The sequence below is a fragment of the Scheffersomyces spartinae genome (genome assembly GCF_019049425.1).
Source record: "Scheffersomyces spartinae strain ARV_011 chromosome Unknown scaffold_5, whole genome shotgun sequence".
NCBI classification, from domain to species: domain Eukaryota; kingdom Fungi; phylum Ascomycota; class Pichiomycetes; order Serinales; family Debaryomycetaceae; genus Lizanozyma; species Lizanozyma spartinae.
This window is the reverse complement of record NW_025065052.1, coordinates 149,252-166,761: the sequence shown is the minus strand read 5'-3', so window position 1 is coordinate 166,761 and position 17,510 is coordinate 149,252. Positions and strand designations below refer to the sequence as shown.

The 17,510-nt window shown below is 38.4% G+C and overlaps 8 protein-coding genes across 8 annotated transcripts; 6 read left to right on the top strand and 2 right to left on the bottom strand.

Annotated features, from left to right (window-relative positions):
* Positions 1 to 111: 111 nt before the first annotated feature.
* ETR1 (Etr1p) lies at positions 112 to 2,194 on the bottom strand (the record flags this gene model as incomplete). Its single annotated transcript, XM_043194701.1, has 2 exons — positions 112 to 1,267; positions 1,647 to 2,194. 2 exons carry the CDS (start codon positions 2,192 to 2,194, stop codon positions 112 to 114), a joined length of 1,704 nt encoding a protein of 567 aa, XP_043050452.1.
* Positions 2,195 to 4,071: 1,877 nt separating this feature from the next.
* KQ657_004012 (uncharacterized protein) lies at positions 4,072 to 5,955 on the top strand (the record flags this gene model as incomplete). Its single annotated transcript, XM_043194700.1, has 2 exons — positions 4,072 to 4,075; positions 4,415 to 5,955. 2 exons carry the CDS (start codon positions 4,072 to 4,074, stop codon positions 5,953 to 5,955), a joined length of 1,545 nt encoding a protein of 514 aa, XP_043050451.1.
* A 57-nt stretch (positions 5,956 to 6,012) lies between these two features.
* CDC7 (serine/threonine protein kinase) lies at positions 6,013 to 7,746 on the bottom strand (the record flags this gene model as incomplete). Its single annotated transcript, XM_043194699.1, has 1 exon — positions 6,013 to 7,746. One exon carries the CDS (start codon positions 7,744 to 7,746, stop codon positions 6,013 to 6,015), a length of 1,734 nt encoding a protein of 577 aa, XP_043050450.1.
* A 447-nt stretch (positions 7,747 to 8,193) lies between these two features.
* KQ657_004010 (mitochondrial 37S ribosomal protein mS45) lies at positions 8,194 to 9,093 on the top strand (the record flags this gene model as incomplete). The annotated part of the gene is made up of 1 exon (XM_043194698.1): positions 8,194 to 9,093. One exon carries the CDS (start codon positions 8,194 to 8,196, stop codon positions 9,091 to 9,093), a length of 900 nt encoding a protein of 299 aa, XP_043050449.1.
* A 262-nt stretch (positions 9,094 to 9,355) lies between these two features.
* On the top strand, positions 9,356 to 10,000 carry KQ657_004009 (uncharacterized protein; the record flags this gene model as incomplete). The annotated part of the gene is made up of 2 exons (XM_043194697.1): positions 9,356 to 9,360; positions 9,511 to 10,000. The coding sequence occupies 2 exons, from the start codon at positions 9,356 to 9,358 to the stop codon at positions 9,998 to 10,000; spliced, it is 495 nt and encodes a 164-aa protein (XP_043050448.1).
* Positions 10,001 to 10,913: 913 nt separating this feature from the next.
* Positions 10,914 to 14,087, top strand: KQ657_004008 (uncharacterized protein; the record flags this gene model as incomplete). Its single annotated transcript, XM_043194696.1, has 1 exon — positions 10,914 to 14,087. The coding sequence occupies one exon, from the start codon at positions 10,914 to 10,916 to the stop codon at positions 14,085 to 14,087; it is 3,174 nt and encodes a 1,057-aa protein (XP_043050447.1).
* A 235-nt stretch (positions 14,088 to 14,322) lies between these two features.
* Positions 14,323 to 14,916, top strand: NPC2 (sterol transporter; the record flags this gene model as incomplete). Its single annotated transcript, XM_043194695.1, has 1 exon — positions 14,323 to 14,916. The coding sequence occupies one exon, from the start codon at positions 14,323 to 14,325 to the stop codon at positions 14,914 to 14,916; it is 594 nt and encodes a 197-aa protein (XP_043050446.1).
* Positions 14,917 to 15,763: 847 nt separating this feature from the next.
* Positions 15,764 to 17,077, top strand: FTH2 (Fth2p; the record flags this gene model as incomplete). The annotated part of the gene is made up of 1 exon (XM_043194694.1): positions 15,764 to 17,077. The coding sequence occupies one exon, from the start codon at positions 15,764 to 15,766 to the stop codon at positions 17,075 to 17,077; it is 1,314 nt and encodes a 437-aa protein (XP_043050445.1).
* Between the last annotated feature and the right edge of the window lie 433 nt (positions 17,078 to 17,510).

The window sequence follows — 17,510 nt, the reverse complement described above, 5'->3', positions numbered from 1 at the left end:
GGTATGACACTTCGTGCATCTCAGTAATCAGGAATAGACATATCTTACAATGGGAAGGAAAAAATAGTATCAATTATTACTACTGCAGGTACAGCTTCAGTTACTACTTTCCTAGTACACAACTAATTGCTTACCATTCTTTGAGTTCAATACTGCTTCTTGATAAACCTCATGCAAAGGCTTTGAACCATCAAAAGAAGACTCAATCGAAGGTGAATCTACCAATTGGCCGTCTTCATACCATTCAATGATTTGATTGAAAGATTTCTGCTTTAAGTCAAAGTTGCTACTCAATAATTCAGTAACCCAAAACCCTGCACTGGTAATGTTCTTGAAGATGTGCAAGCTTGTTGGAATGATAACTGGTTGAAATGACATACCACCATATGTCAACATAATACCGTTTTTAGCCAACTTACGAGCAATTCCGGTAGCATTCTTACCACCAACACAATTCAAAGCTAATTTGATTTCACCATCTTTTGTCCAGTCTTTGATGGTGGCACCAAACTCCTTTGACAGGTTTTCTTCTTCGGTGATGACTTTGGTGGCACCCAACAGAGTCAATTGATCTTTCAATTTGTCCAAATCTGGTCTATCACGAATGACTGAAAGGGAGTTGAACCCTAAGATCCTAGCCACTTGAATAGCATATTTCCCAACGGCTGAGTTCCCACCGTTTTGGATAAACCAATCATTAGGCCCTAATTTGACGTAATGAGTTAACATTAATAAGGCAGTAGGAGGATTGACACAAAGGGTAGCTCCTTGATTAATGGATAAACCATTACGTTTACCATTAGCTTTGGATTGTTCAGGATTAGGGATCTTGAAGAAATCTTCAGCGGTACCTAAGGCATGGGTTCTCCAGGTACCAAAGTTGACGTTACGAGGAACACACCAATCACCTGGTTGTAAATCAGATACTCCAGAGCCAACATGTAACACTTGGAAAAGACCTTCGTTACCACAAGGAGCCAGGGGTTCCGTGGTTCCTAAATCAGTTGTCTTCTCAGGCTTTGATGGATAAACACCTTGGATCTGATTAATATCAGAAGGATTAACAGGAGATGCCAATGTTTTGGCGACTATTTGATTGGATTCTAATTTGGTTTCATCAATTTCATAAGTGTGGGTGGTCAACACATCTTTAGGTTCACCATGTTGTGAGTACACAACTGCTTGGGCTGTAATCATTGTACGTCTGGTTGTTAAGTACTTAGTGGATGTTCTTAATAAACCAGCTTTAGTAGAAGAGATCATGTTCCTATACTTGGACTATTAATCAATCGATAATCAACTCAATTATTAATAATCCCCACTCTTGGAAAGAGAGAAGGTGTACTAAACGAGAATCCCCGACTTTATATAGGGACTCCTTTATTGGATGTTGTCGTTTGCCCCGAGACCCGAAATATTACACAAAAGGCACTATTTCGTAATTTAATGAAGGAGTGAGAAAGAATTTATACTACTGATTCTACTGATTCTAATTAAGGAGTCATACAGAATATATAGACATTTATAGATACAGTATACGAATGTTCTAGATACGGTACCAAATCTAATCAGTTTTCTTCTCCTTGAGACGCATTTTCAACTTGTAATTCTGGAACGTCCCTAAGATAAAGTACACTATGGTGAACCACACTACCCACAAGTCTGGAGCTATAAAGTTTTGAGCAATAGATAAGGTGAAAAGTGAAGTAACGATTGACAGTTTCAATAATTGAGGATAAGTTCTTTTCATGCCTAATTTAACTGCTTCAAAAGCTCTGGAGATTTCTTGACTCAAGGTGTTACCCGCAACTGGTCTGTACCCATTAATAAGTGATAACCAAGTCGTATAAACAGCCACCAATGAAGGTGTGATTGTTGATAAACTGGTTAACAATTGAACTATTTTCATCTTTGGCGTCAATTTGGTCCCAAACACACGATTAAGTACTCCGTACATTTTATGTGAGATCGGAGTAACAATAAATGCTCCATAGAATATCATAGTAAATAATTTAGACAGTATGGCATGAGGAATTGGTATTCCAAGAACATTTGAAGTCTTTGACTCGCCCGCTAAAAACGTAGCCACAGTCTCATTGAGTCCGCAAAATACTGCTGAGGTAAGTGACTTGGTAAGAAGTGGATACTTATTCAAGTACCCAAGATATTGTTTGTTGTATCTTGATAAAGACATTGATAATAGTAGCAGTAGAGCACAAAAAGAGTTATTTGATGTATAGTTGGTAGCCAACCACTATTAAATATAAACTGTTAGGTCCTCGGCAACTTTGGGAAAGATCTAATTCGGCTTTCGGCAATCTCCACACTGTGCTAACGCTACCAGTAAAGTGTTATATACCTCCACTGATCTCCGCGTTTTCAATGGGTTCTCCACTTGAATAAAGAATAGCTTTGTGGGGAGGAAACTAATTGAATCGAGGAAAAGATTAAATCAAAGGAAGAAACTAAACCATAAGTTAAAAAGTTAGAGGTTATGGTATTGTTTGGGTAATGTAGATCAGGTAAACATACGCATACCTTGCTGATAAGAAAAGTGTATGGTTACCCGGACATACTTGGGTTTAACTTGCGGGAGTTCCGACGGATGAATTAAGATAAGAAGAACTTCAAACGATATAACAATAGTTGGCTAAGAATATAAGTAAATAAACAGAATCGTAACTCAACCAGTATATGACTTTCCTACTTGCAGGGAAACTTCATAAAGTATGTTTTCTACTTACGAATTTATCTCCATTAGTTAATGCGGTAAAACTACACTACTGTTAGATAATCAGCTTCAAACCATTTCATATTTCGTCTTAGTTTGCAATGGTGAAGCATTAAGGAGAGCCACAAGTTTTGAAGTTTGCCTTTTTCTACGCTCAAATTTGTACTAACGAATCGAACTACTAACAACATTCGATCACTTTTCTTTTCGTCTTCTTCAGAAGCACTGTATCCATGTTTTTTGGACTTTGGCAATCACATATATAAATTGTAATGTCAACAAGTGTGGATAATTGTTGCAATTCGTTAAAAAGTCATTGTAAGTCCCAGTAGTTACACACTCCCCAATAGATCATCATTCTTTAATCATGTGGTGGAGGCTCACGATGAATTAAAGAAACATCTACGATTTCTATACAGTCTGGCTTAACGTTGGGGCAGTTGCTGATGCCACAATTAATTTAGATCAATGACCGATGGCTCGCTTGTTTCGTTATGGGAATAATTCTCTCCTTGGTCGATGATCCATTACCGTCCAAGAAAAGCTTTATCTCGCAGAATGTCGAGTTATCAACAATAAAGCTAGCAAATTATACCTCGCTCGATATTGACTTTACGTAACACGAAGTATTGGGGTAGTCGTGCGTGGTTTGGTTTTAAATCTTTTGTATTGTCTCCATTAGTGCTTATGGTAGAAGGTGTTACTTTCACTATAGTCTTCCGTATACTATTGAGTAATACACTACTTTAGAAAAGGAGATATGGTCCTAGTCTTTGTTATATGGACAGTATTATGTTAGTACACGACTTTTGAATCAATCTCCTAGCTTATAGCAATAGTACAATTCATTACACCAATCGTACTATGAAAATTACCTCTAAGATACTACTGCAATGCTTCCTGGATACTACCAACATGATATATCACTATAAAACAATATTATTTCTGTAAATTATATTAATCATATACTTATTACTTCACTTGTAAATAGTTATCACCGATAGGATGTGGTTCCGTTTTGTGTCACCTCTTTAGAGCCGTGTTGTTTATACACTCTGGATTAAAATGATACCGTTAATGAAATCAAAATCATCCCTTATGACCATAAACGGTACACGGGTCCCTTTATCATGGCATCTCCATTTGATCTAAGTTCAAGTGAACCTTCTGCCAGTTCATCTCCTCAGTTGTTTGCGCTGTCATTGAATGGTCTGGTAATGCACCAGAAAGTTATGGTTCACCATTCAAAGCATCATCGCTCGCTGAATCATAGTCATAATCATAATCATAGTCATAGTCATAATCATAACAATAGTCACACTCTGACCCTGACACTGACCATGGGTCTGGCTCTGACTCTGGATCATACTGTTGCTAACATACGGTCTCTGCAGAGTCCCTTCCCATCATCATCATCATCATCATCATCATCATCATCTGCGAATCCAACTACATCATCCACACCTGGTCCTATACTGAATCTTACTACTGAGGCAGCTGGCACTGCTCTGAGTATGCAAGCGGATTTTTCAGCATCTTCAACGTTGACGTTGGTGGATGCAATGACTCAAATTCCGCCACTGCTGTCTGCACGCAATAGTACTGCGACTTCTACAACACCTACAGCTAACAACAGCAATAATAATAATATTACAACGTCAACATCATCAAACATAAGAACAGCTAATATCAATGCTGATCCTAATAACAATTCTGCATTATCTTCATTGCTACATTCACCATTACATCAACCATTACCTCCATTGCAACTTACTCAACCACTGGGTACGTTTCCAAAGCAACGACTGTCGTCCATAAACTCTATTACCTCAAACCAATCCTTTACTTTGGGACAATCAACTGTCTCAGGACCAGGACCTTTGCATCATCTGAATACTACACACAACATACCGTCCTCTGCAACATCTCAGCAACCAAGGTCAATGAGTATTATCTCGCTTAATAGTCCGCGAGAGTCGCTTATTTCGGCTGACGATTTGAAGAACTTGCCTGGAACAAGGAACAATAGTTATAATTCTCTTGTGAGTTTACTGGACTTGGCTCTAAGGAAACAAAAACAAAGCAACAACAGCAATAAACGTGGAGATACTTCTTTGGTTTCAGATGATGAAGATCTTGGATTACATCTTAATAATACTAATATGCTATTATCTTCCCTCAAACCTTCTATGGGTCATGGAAAACTTCAATTACCAGCCAGTATGGTTTTCACAGAATTTAAACGATTGAGTTCAGGTTCAAACCCATTACAGCCAACTTCAGGTGGAGGTGGAGGTTCAAATCCAAATTATATTTCACCGGGTTCTTCTCATCTTAAGATGCACGATTTGACTCCTTCACCATTATCTTTGGCTGAGAACCCCTTCAATGACTATAACTTTGCACAAGCACAAGCTCGTCATCACCATCGTCAATGTTCGTCCTTGAGCTCTCACAAAATAGACCCTATCCAATCACATCAACCAGTTAGTGATGCAGAAAGTGACATTTCATTGATGGATCATCATATCAGTGGTGCTCCTGATGGAGATCGTGATATGACAACTGTGGAGTCGCCCATTATTCTTCCATCTGTGTCACCAACTTCATCATCAATATCAAATGCTTCGATGTCCTCTACGAATCTGGGGCCTTCTTCAACTGCACCATTACCTCCTTCTCATCAACGAACACCTTCTATTTCAAATGAGAATTCTTCAGCTACTAATCCAGCTAAGAAATTAAAGAGTATTCGACAGGTCCTTCTGGTATCCAAATCATCATCCAAGAAACCTTCAATCACCTCATCTCAACCAAGCACAAGCTCCCAAGCTTTACTCTTAAAAAAGAAGTATATATTCTCCAAAGATATTCAATTCGAACTTTTACAGAAAAAGACCTCTGCAGTCAATGAGATGATTACTACCAAGTTTGTTCGTCTGTCATCACTTCCACAATCCAAATCCAAATTCAGCACTGGGGAAAGAGAAAGCTCCAACGATGATACGGTGACTCAATCCAAATCCTTTGATGAAAAGTCTACTGGGACTCAAACCCAATGGAAACAGCAACAGAAGCTCATTCAGCAATTGAACCGGAAATGGAATAAGAATGACTTGGAATTGAGTGACACAAACACTAGCTCCTCAGCATCAGCAACTACTGCTAACAGTAGAAAGAGATCTAGGGGAAAAGATGATGACGATGACGATAATGTTGAATGAGATGATTTGGATTGAACTCAACTTGTATACTATTTATAATGCATCCTTGTTGTTGTACTATAATATGATTTCATCATCATCTAAATTTGCCAATTCACTAAAGAATGGAAACTTCAATGCTTGTTTAGCAGTAAGACGTTTGCGATGGTCCATATGAAGGCATGCATTCAACAACTCAACCAAATACTTATGATCCTTGTAGTTATCAATTTTCCTATTGAGTTCATCATTATCAAGGGCCGCTTCTCCCAAAGGCTTAATGAATTTATCACCTCTGTCGCTCAACAACTCCAAAGTATCCCACAGAACACTATCTGAAGGTATAGACTCGTTTTCAGCTTCGTGACGAAGGAAATCACTCATTAATTGTACTAAATTACCATTCCCCATTCGTTCAGGTTGAGTGGTTAATTGTAGTTCTAAACCACATCCATGTAATTCAGCACATTTAGTCATTTTCTCCATACCAAAAATCAATACTAATTCCATAATAGCATCAACATCATCGGGTGAATTGAATAATGGGAACTTCCGAAGTATAATCGAAAGTGCAATTACTCCTGCTGACCAAACATCCAATTTAGTCAGTTGATTTGTACATTTAAAAAGAACTTCTGGAGCTCTGAATCCTCTTGTTCCAGCTCTGTTGGCTCTACGAGGAGGTCTCAAGTCTTGTTTCGGGTAAGCAGCTTTAAATATTCTCTTTTTAAGTCTTAAAGAGTTGTCCTTAGCAATACAAGGACAACTATTATATGAATGGGAAGTCGATAAAGGAGGTTGTTTCTCAGCTAAACCAAAATCAACTAGAACTCCTCTGCCCTTGAAGGGATCATAAAGAAAGTTAGTGGGTTTAAGATCTCTATGAATAATAGCCTTTTCATGGACAAAAGATAATGCTTTGAATAGTTCCCACATATACTTCTTAATACCTTTAATGGGGAGATCTCGATAAAAGTCACGGAAATCTGCATGCTTATAATATGGTAGAATGGCCACTACTTGGTCTTGATGTCGAAGAACATCTAATAATGCTGCAACATGGGAATTCCCACTTAACATGTAAAGTAAATTCAATTCATTGTGAATACGATTGGGTGAAGATGTCACATAAATTTGTTTCAATGCAACTATAGGATTCTTTTTACGTTGAACCAATGTTGATGATGATCTGGCCTTCTTCAATGGTGGAGATTTCCAAAGTTCAGATCCCATTTTAACACTCCCATTCAATGCTTCGGCTCTGAAAACAGTAGAAAAAGTCCCTTCTCCAATCTTATCAAGTAATCTATAGTTAGTAGAAAGTACTGGGAAGCATTCTTCGAGTTTATTCATTTCTTCAAGTACTTCAAGAGGTGTTTCATCGTCTTCATCTTCTTCCTCTTCATCTTCATTCTCTTTGTCTCCCAGTCGAACAGGCTCACTTGCACTTTGAGTGGATTCCTTAGCGTCTTGAAAATCTGTATTTTTTGTCTCTGCTTCATCATCATCAGTTGATGCTATCAGGATCTTATCATCTGTATCAAACTCCTCTTCTTCATCATCCTCATCTTCTTCGTCGACACGTTGCTCAAACTGTGACTTCTCACGCATCCGACGTATCACAATTCTACTGCTTCCCTCACTGGTATTACCACTATTGCCTCCACTGATCTTCTGTAACGTGAGCTTGGAGATATTAGATTTGCTGATAAACAGCGTATCGGACCCCATACTCCCGATCTGCTGCATCTTGCTCGGAGTCTCTCGAAACGGGTTGTCTTCCGACAGTTGATGCTTCCTCTTCAAATTCATGGTGTTGGCGATGACTATTGCTGTGATGATGATAGTTAGAAACGCGGTTCAACTGTATGTACGCGTGAATGCAAAAGTTGATCTAAACCTCGGCTCAAAAAAGGGGGTTGCTAGGCGTGCTGTCAGGATCCCTATGTGACTTCCCTTTGATTCTATAAGCTTAGTAACTGGAAAGGAGCCAACAGGATTCTGTATTCACCATCTACAGTTGATCCATGTAAACAAAAACATTGTATGTGAGTCGTGTAACGTTCACTTTTGTTGGGGTGTGTTACATAATCTATTACATAACGTTGGTGATAGTTGGAGTAAGTGAAAAAAAAAAATTTTCGAGTAGTAAGACTCTAAGACTTCAATAGATGTTATCAACAGTTTAGGTAGTACCAGGTGATAGTCTTGATGATTAGAACTTCTAAGCCTTTAGTTAAGTGTCCTGCTAATGCAGGCATGTCGTTAACGCAAGTTCGGTATCGTCGTATGCCTGCTTTGCCCCTGAGATATAGACCAGTGGTTCCAGAATCAGACAAAAAAGATCACTCTACTGTTTTACAAAAGCAAATGAAGCAATGGCTTGGACCTCGTAACATTCGAGGCGAATACTATAGAAACAAATATTACTACCCCCCACGTGAACATAGACCCAATTATGTTGTTCCAGATGGAAAATCATTGGTTGGAATTGAAGAAGAAAATGGTAATGAATTCAGAACATCGCTATCTTCAAGAGATCAATTACAACCATTTCCTCAAAATCCCTTTTGTAAAACTGCTTATATCGTTTCTCATGAAACCAAAGATGCCATTTATCAAGAGATTGAAGCTAAAGGTACTCATGTACAAGAAACGTCTGTTAAATACGGATTAAAAATTAATCGTGTTGAAGCCATTGCTAAATTACAAGCCATTGAAAAATCATGGGCAGCAGAAGGTAAAATTAACTCTGAAATATCTTCATTTGCAAAAACAATGTATGAAATGTTCCCATTGTACAATGCAGCACATCAACCAGAGAATTTGACTGAAATTCCTATCCCTTCCAAAACTTTACAACAAAGATTTATTTCCATTGCCGAATCCGAACCCTTTGGGCCCATTGAAGCAGCTGCTACATTTGAGTTAGAACCAGCCTCAGAAACTTTGGAGAAATTAGCTGCAATTAAAAAGGGTAAAACTGCTTCTCGAGAAGTTATCATAGGTCAACAGAACCAAGGAGAGCGTACTGCTTTCAAATTCATTAAGGCTAAATCTGGTGATGTTGGTTTCCGTTATGGTGCTTCAAGAAGAGATAGAAAGAAGGACAGAGCTGTTGGGTTCGATAAGGCTGGTAAGATGGTTTACGTGCAATAACAGAACCAAATCACAACGTCATTATACTGTAAATAGCATTCTATGTACATATAAATACATAAAGATAACATTAAATACGTATTGATAGAATTACTACTAAACTGCGTTGATCTATAGCACATCTCTATTCTGCGCTACCATTCTCGGTTTGGTTATTGCACGCCTGTCAACACGTCTTTTAAAGTTAGAGAAAAATTTGAGTGGAAACATAACACACACTGTGTATACCCCATACAAGTATTACCTTACTAAGTCAATAACGATGAAGTACTCTGTGTTTGGAATTCTTTGTGTGTTGTTCCTGGTAGTATACGGGTCTGCGTTGACCTTCACATTACCTGCAGAAGAAGAAGCCTGTTTTTACATCTTCACTGAAAAGCCCAACTCTCAGATCAGTTTTTACTTTGCTGTTCAAAGTGGAGGTGCCTTTGACGTTGATTACACTATCAAAAATCCTAGAAATGAGATTATTGTGTCTGAGAATAAGGAAAGACAAGGAGATTTTGTTTTAACTGGAGATGATGTTGGTGAGTATGGCTTTTGTTTCTTCAATAAGATGTCTACATATGCTGAGAAGGTGATTGATTTTGAAATCAAATACGATAATGCTGAAGATGCAAAGAAGTATCAAGCACAATTGCCTGATCAACCTCAAAACAAGCCAATTGCTCATGTTGAACTGATGGAGAATACTGCCAATCAAATTGATCAAAAGTTGGATGGGTTGATGAGAACATTACAATATTACAAAACAAGAAATAACCGTAATCAAGCCACTGTCAGATCCACAGAATCCAGAATTTATTACTTTTCAATTTTTGAAGTTGCTTTAATGGTTGGAATGGCTATTTTACAGATTGCCATTGTGCAGTTATTCTTCAAAGGTTCGAGAAAGCAATTGGTCTGAGACTTGTTCCCAAAAAAGATATGGTGTATTATTTGAATAAGCCATCATATGTATATATATAGTCGAGTTAATTAGTTACTACTTGAAGTAGTACTAGAGACTGGAAATAAATACAATTGAAGATATTTCAGCATATGAGTATGAATGTTTAATGTATAATTTTAATATGTGCAAATGGAATATTAAACGGTAGCGCCGATCTACTTCTCTCGTTCTCACGTGATCACACTTAAAGGAGATATAACCTACTTCAACAATAAAGTAATAGAAGAAAAATAACAAGAATAAATAAATATTAACAATAAGAATACATAACAATACGATCGGAAATCTGGTGTGATGCCATAAATATTCCAGAACGCCCCATAATCATAAAATTGTTATAATTATTTCATTTGAGCTTGATCAAACTTCTTATCGGTGAAAAAAAGCAGTTAACGCCGAGCCAAAAGTGCAATTGACTTCCTTTCAGTTATCAAATGATACACAATAGCTCATACCTGTATCATTAGTTAGGGTTGTAGCTATAACGACGGCTTCTACAAAATATTCATTACATTGTAAAAATTTTCATCTTTGTACAGTGCTGTTAATATAAGTCATTGTACACATTTTGACTCCTGTTCGGTACGAATGTATACGTGGGAGTTCCTATTGTTCTGGCAAGCGAAGTACTGTATTGATAGGGTGTAAATATACATGTACGTCTATACCTATACATATATATGTATGCTAGTTATATACATTTACGTATATATGTAAGTATATGTACCTATGGTAGTAATTAGTTTATGTCGTGGTAATTCTCAGTATAGAGGTAGTAAATTTCAGACCTGTGATTTATTAAATCTAGTATAAATATTTATTATCTGACAATTGCTCTTGACTTCGTCCATTCATCCGTGATAACTGCATGAGTCTTCCTCAAAGCCAGTTCGATGGCCATAATAGGCGCAAACCTTCAATGTCTGAAGCGTTTGTTAGTTCCTTTAAAGAATCTGGTGGGTTTGAATTCGGTGGTAGAAGTTATATATCTGCTTCGTTAAATCGTCAAAGTATCTCTGCTGCCAGTCATTCGCCTCAAGTGTTCTCCGGTTACGATGTTCATCAAGAATCTGCCAATTTGGCTCGCATAGGTCTTACGGATCCCGACAGCGAAGGAGCGTATGATACAGTTCTGGATAAAGATACTCCAGATGTGGCTGAAGTAAATGAAGATGATGGTGACGATTCTTCAACTTATTTGGGATCTTCTCCTCCAATAGCAATCATGGGTTCAGGTAATAATGAACTGCTGCTGTCTGTTATGAGGAAAGCATCTAGAAAGAACTCACCTAGTAGTGGCAAACAGTACATTCGGTACACTGATGACACCGATATCAATAAACGGCCCTCTCAAGTAGATGAGGAATCGGCTATTGACACTTCTACGACTCCCTTGTTAACTGTGGCTGATGGTAGATATTTAGCACCTCCAATTCATGAACCAATGGCGGCCTCGGGTGGTGGTTCTATTGGTATTCTTGGTAAAGCCATGAAACCTTTGAAATATATCCCTGCGGTATTCCTAGGAACTTTACTTAATATCTTAGATGGGTTGTCTTATGGTATGATCATGTTCCCAATAAGTGAAGCTGTGTTTTCAGGTTTAGCTCCAGTTGGACTTTCAATGTTTTATCTCTCAACTATTGTGTCTCAATTGGTTTATTCCTTGGGGTTATCAGCATTTAATTCCGCCATTGGGTCTGAAATGATTGAAGTCACACCTTTTTTCCATACTATGGCCTTATCTATTGCTGCTGATTTCAATTATCAGAATAAAGAAGGCATTTTAGCTACTACCATTGTGGCATATGCTCTTTCATCAATAGTTACAGGTTTGACGTTCTTCCTTTTGGGTAAATTGAAATTGGGAGTCCTTGTGGGTTTTTTCCCTCGTCATATCTTGGTAGGCTGTATTGGTGGTGTGGGGTATTTCCTTATAGCCACTGGGGTGGAAGTAAGTTCTCGTTTAGAAGGAGGATTACAGTATAATTTGCCCACATTGCAATATCTTTTCCAAAATGCAATCATCATATCTGAATGGACTATTCCTTTAATCTTGACTATTATTTTGGTGGTTTTACAACATCGAATTAGTAACTCACTTTTGGTCCCACTTTATTTCATTGCTGTGTTCGTCTTAGCTCATTTGATCATCATTATAGTTCCCTCTTGGTCTCTTGAATCTGCTAGAGACTTGGGTTTCGTGTTCCCAGCAGTGGAAAGTGGTCTTCCATGGTACGCATTCTATGAACTCTACAAATTCGGTAGTGTTGATTGGTGGAGTATATTTAAACAAATCCCAACTATGCTTGCATTAACTTTTTTTGGTGTTTTACATGTCCCTATCAACGTTCCAGCCTTAGCAGTGACTGTGGGTATGGACCAATTTGATGTGGATCGTGAATTGGTGGCCCATGGGTACTCCAATGTCTTGTCAGGTTTAATGGGTTCAATTCAAAATTATTTGGTGTACACCAACTCAGTGCTTTTCATTCGTGCTGGTGCTGACGATAGCATTGCTGGTGTCATGTTAGCCATTGCAACTGGTCTTGTCATGGTAGCTGGTCCTGTGGTGATAGGATACATTCCAGTTTGTGTGGTGGGGTCATTGATCTATTTATTAGGTTATGAATTACTCAAAGAGTCCCTTTGGGATACTCGTGGTAGATTGAAGAAAATCGAATATACTACAGTGGTGATCATTGTTGTGACCATGGGTGCATTAGACTTTGTGTTGGGGATTATTGTGGGTATCCTTTTGGCATGTCTTTCATTTGTTGTTGAAGCTGCTAGGACTCCAGTTGTCAGTGGGATTTATCGTGGTTCCGTGGTTCGTTCAACGGTTTTAAGACACGTGAAACAACAAGATTTCTTAAAGGATGTTGGAGATCAAATATGTATTATTAAATTACAAGGAACCATTTTCTTTGGCTCAATTGGTGGAGTCGAAGATACCATTCGGAAGAAATTCGAAGATCAAAGTTTCCAAAGACACCCTATTAAATATCTTATAGTTGATATGAAGAATGTCCAAAGTATTGATTTCTCTGCTGCAGAAGGGTTTAGAAGAATCATGAACTTACTTAATGAGTTTAATACTCAATTGATATTCTCATCTGTATTTGAAGATGATGATATTATTGTTGCTTTACGAGATGCTGGGCTATGGGACGGAGATAATGATATTAAATTGTTTAATTCCTTGAACTATGCATTGGAATGGTGTGAAAATGCATTTTTACAAACCTATAAATCAGTTCAAAGTATTAGAAGAATTCCTGTGGGTGGTGGTGGTAGATCATCATCAATGTCAAGACATAATAGTCATTCTTCTAATTCTCCATCTTCCGGTATCAATGTAGGAGTCTCAAGTTCAAGCTCTGGACTTCCAGCATTCAACAGTAACACTGGTTCACCATCTTCAGGTCCACAAGCAGCCAGAAATCTTCAGAATGCATTTACAGTGGGTACTCCGAGAACCAATCAAGTTTTCCAGGCAGCTGCTAGAACCGTTAGAGATGAACAAAAGATTCATAATCGATATTTACCCAGTGGGAATGCAATTACTCCAGATAATTCCTTCAAAAAGCAACCATTACCACTTTTAATGATTATTTTCCTGGGGGTTAGTAAGAGAGATGAAGAGTTTTGGTCAAGAGCCACCAAATTCTTTGTGAAGGAGAAAGTCCCCGTTGATCTTGAATTTTATAATACTGCAAGAGATTCACCAGCTATTTTCTTAGTTGAAAGTGGATTTATTCGTCAAGTAGTTGAATTTGAAAATAGTGAAGGGAACACGATTCATAGTTCTATCTTACCCATGACTGCATTTGGAAATTTGTTCCCTGACAGTGAACATATGAATGTTTCTTATACTACAGTCCAAGATTCGGTTGTATGGAAGTTATCACTGGAAAGATTAACGGAACTTATTAAGGTCCCTGGTGGAGCCGAATTATTCCAAGAGTTGTGTCTTATTCAAAACCATATTCTAAGTGAACGCTTTGATGCCTTGTCGTCCAATATTCTTATCACGGGATAATTATACTACATAGAACAATGTCATCCAATTATATAAATATTATCGGTATACCGACTACTGCACGTAGTAAATGTCAATGAATCACGTGACTGCGCTCCAAGTTTCAGCCGCAATCCTTCCTCTCTTATCTCTGGTGACACGAGGAGTTCGCCGACTTCATCCTTCTCTTCTTCTTGAGCTCCATACCACTAATCTCTCTAGACGTCATCACATCAATCGTTGCATCACCAACAACATGGTCACATTAAAGAAGGCAGTCCAATGTGCTGTTATATCATCACTCATTGCCCCCGCATTGGGTCTCTCATTTGTACCACTGGTTAACAAACTTGCTTCTAAGGTGGTCAAAGTATTCGAAATCGACGAACCAAAAGTCCATGAATGGACCGCTGCTGCCTTCCCTGGGAACGATAAGGATGAAAAGCCAGTTCCCGGTGGATCTCCTATCATGAATTGTGATGCTAGTGTGTCTCAATTGTTATCTTTACATAGTGTAGTTATTTCCCCCAACCCACCAGAAAGAGGTCAAAACTTGACTTTTATTGCTAAGGGGTACTTGGATAAACCCATTTTGGATGGTGCCTATGTTGAGGTCGACGTTAAGTATGGGTTCATCAAGTTGATCCATCAAACGTTCGACTTGTGTGAAGAGATCACCAAGGTAGACTTGAGTTGTCCTGTGGCTGATGGCGAACAGGTGATTGTCAAGGAAGTTGAGGTTCCACAGGAGGTTCCTCCAGGTCAATATATTGTTAATGCTAGAGCTTATACTAAGGATGATGAATTCATTACTTGTTTGAGTGCTGTTGTTGATTTCCCAGCTGCGTAAACATGACAATGTTTTGATACTTGATACACTTCTCTTCTATTAGATATGCTTTTGATGTTTTAAATACATTAATTATTGTTTAAACCAGTCGTTGTATTTGCTCTTTCTGGCTCTGTTACTTGTTCGTTTCTTAAGTCAATCTTCCCCCCAAGCTTCTTCCACTGAACCAACTTAAGCACCATTTCTACAGGACAAGGGATTGATTATTCACCCCATCAAACAACTTTGGTCTGCTACATATGCAATTTTAGTTTACTCTGGTAAGATTCTGTCTTCTTAGCGGCTTTACCGCTTGATAATACAAAGTAGCTACCACCATTGAAGATGTTCTCCAACGTTAGCTCTTGGTGAAGTACATTTGCCAGATGTGTTTCTTCATATCAACAGTTGAAAGCGTCGATCCGAATCAATGCATTTCTTTGGTCGATGATCTTATGACCATCTACGTGATAAGCTTTTGAATAGACATTGGTAAACTTCTTGCCAGTTTCAAATAAAGTGCTACTGTATGTAGCTGTCCGTCCTCGCAATACCGAGAGCCATGGCCCGAACCCATTGTCAACAGAATGGCGTTCACTGCCGTATTATTACACTTATTTTATCTTCTGTATTTGCATAGAAGAATGAGCAGAGATCAAGCCGAAAGTTAAGTACTCATTTCCGTTCTTCAGTCAGCTATTAACTGTACCATCTAACACCATGAGTAACTGTTCAAACGTGTTCTGCGCTACCATATGGCGAAGAGGAAAAATAAATCTGGGGAAGAAGGAGACCAAAAAAGACATTTAACAGTAACTTATAGATTCGTTAAGAAGTCACCAAGTAATTGGCCGCCCTTCTATCTAAGATGGGACTTCGAGATACGTTCTCTGTACAGGTGTTCTTTATAATTCTCCGGGAAACCCTTGAAACTGCGATTATCATTAGTGTACTTTTACTGTTTATCAAACAAGGTCAGCAACAATTGGGACAAGCTGATTCCGAAGTTCGGGGTTTGAAATTACAAGTATGGCTAGGAGCATTAGCTGGTCTCTTAGTGTGTTTCTTTATTGGGTTGGGGTTCATTGCTGTGTTTTATATCGTAGGAAAGGACTTGTGGTTCTACGCTGAACGGTTGTGGGAGGGAGTTTTTTGTCTATTGAGTAGCGTAATCATTACAGTCATGGGTATTGGCTTATTGCGGATTAATAAAGTGATGAAAGTCAAATGGTTTATGAAGTTGGGAAATGCTTATGAAGTTGATAGCCTGCCATCCAGCACATTAGAGACTGCGGCTACTGTTGCTGCTACTAGCGGTGCTCCTGATGACGGTGCTGTTGCTGCTCCACAGGTCACCAGTAGCACTGATGAGCTCATAGACTCACTTACTGAATCTGGTGATTTAGATACAGGAGTTGTTGCCAACACCTTGGGTACTACTACTACTGATGCTTTATCCACTCCCGTGGACTCTTATAAGTCAAATGGTAACAAGAAACTGTTTGCGAAGAAATACTATTTGGCCATCTTACCATTAATGACTACGCTTCGTGAAGGGTTAGAAGCAGTGGTGTTTGTTGGAGGTGCGGGGATGACTCAAAGCGGTATTTCTATAGTCAACTCCATTGTGGCAGGTGTTGTTTGTGGAAGTATCATTGGCTATTCGTTGTATCGGGGTGGGAATAAATTATCATTGCAATATTTCTTAATATTATCTACTTGTTTCTTATACATTGTTAGTGCAGGGTTGATGAGTCGTGGGGTTTGGTTCTTAGAATTGGAGAGATTTGTTCAAAAATGTGGAGGTGTTGATGTTAGTGAAAGTGGTAATGGACCAGGTTCTTATGATATTGGCAACACCATATGGCATGTGAATTGTTGTAATGGGTTACGTGATGGATGGTGGATGGTTTTAAATGCTTTAGTTGGTTGGTCAAATACGGCTACTTATGGAAGCATCATTAGTTATTGCGCTTATTGGATCTTTGTGATTGTGTGGTTGGAATTGAAATTGTATCAAGAAAGGAATGGGTACTTACCTTTGGTTCCTATAAAGTGGCAATTAAAGCTGATTTCAAAAAGACATAAGATTCTTACTGCACGCAGAAACATTGCCCTTACCAATCAAACTACAAATTATCTTAGTAGTCAAGAGAGACAATCTGTGGAGAATGTCAGGTAGAGAGAACCATGTGAAATGGTAGCACCGTCTGTTTCAAGTCGCGATGAGCACCAAAACCAGTACAATAGGTACGGTACCTTTAGTAGTGTGTGGTGTGGAAGTAGTCGTGCAATAGTGTCATAAGCAGTGTTAATAATAACACTTGTGGTAGTATCATAGAAACAGTTACATCACCACGATAGAAAACAACGATATGATTGATTAACGAACTCTTGACGAATTAAACGATGAGTTTTCTTTTTAAAAGGGGACCTGAACTGAAATGTACCGCGGTCGTGGTATATTACAGAACGCCATACATAGAGATACTCACGTAAGTATGTAGATGGCACATATAATTGCAGGACTTAGATTTACATAACTAGATACATATGTAGATCATGTATATATGTACAAGTTCTCATTGTTACATATACTAGACGTAATGTAATGT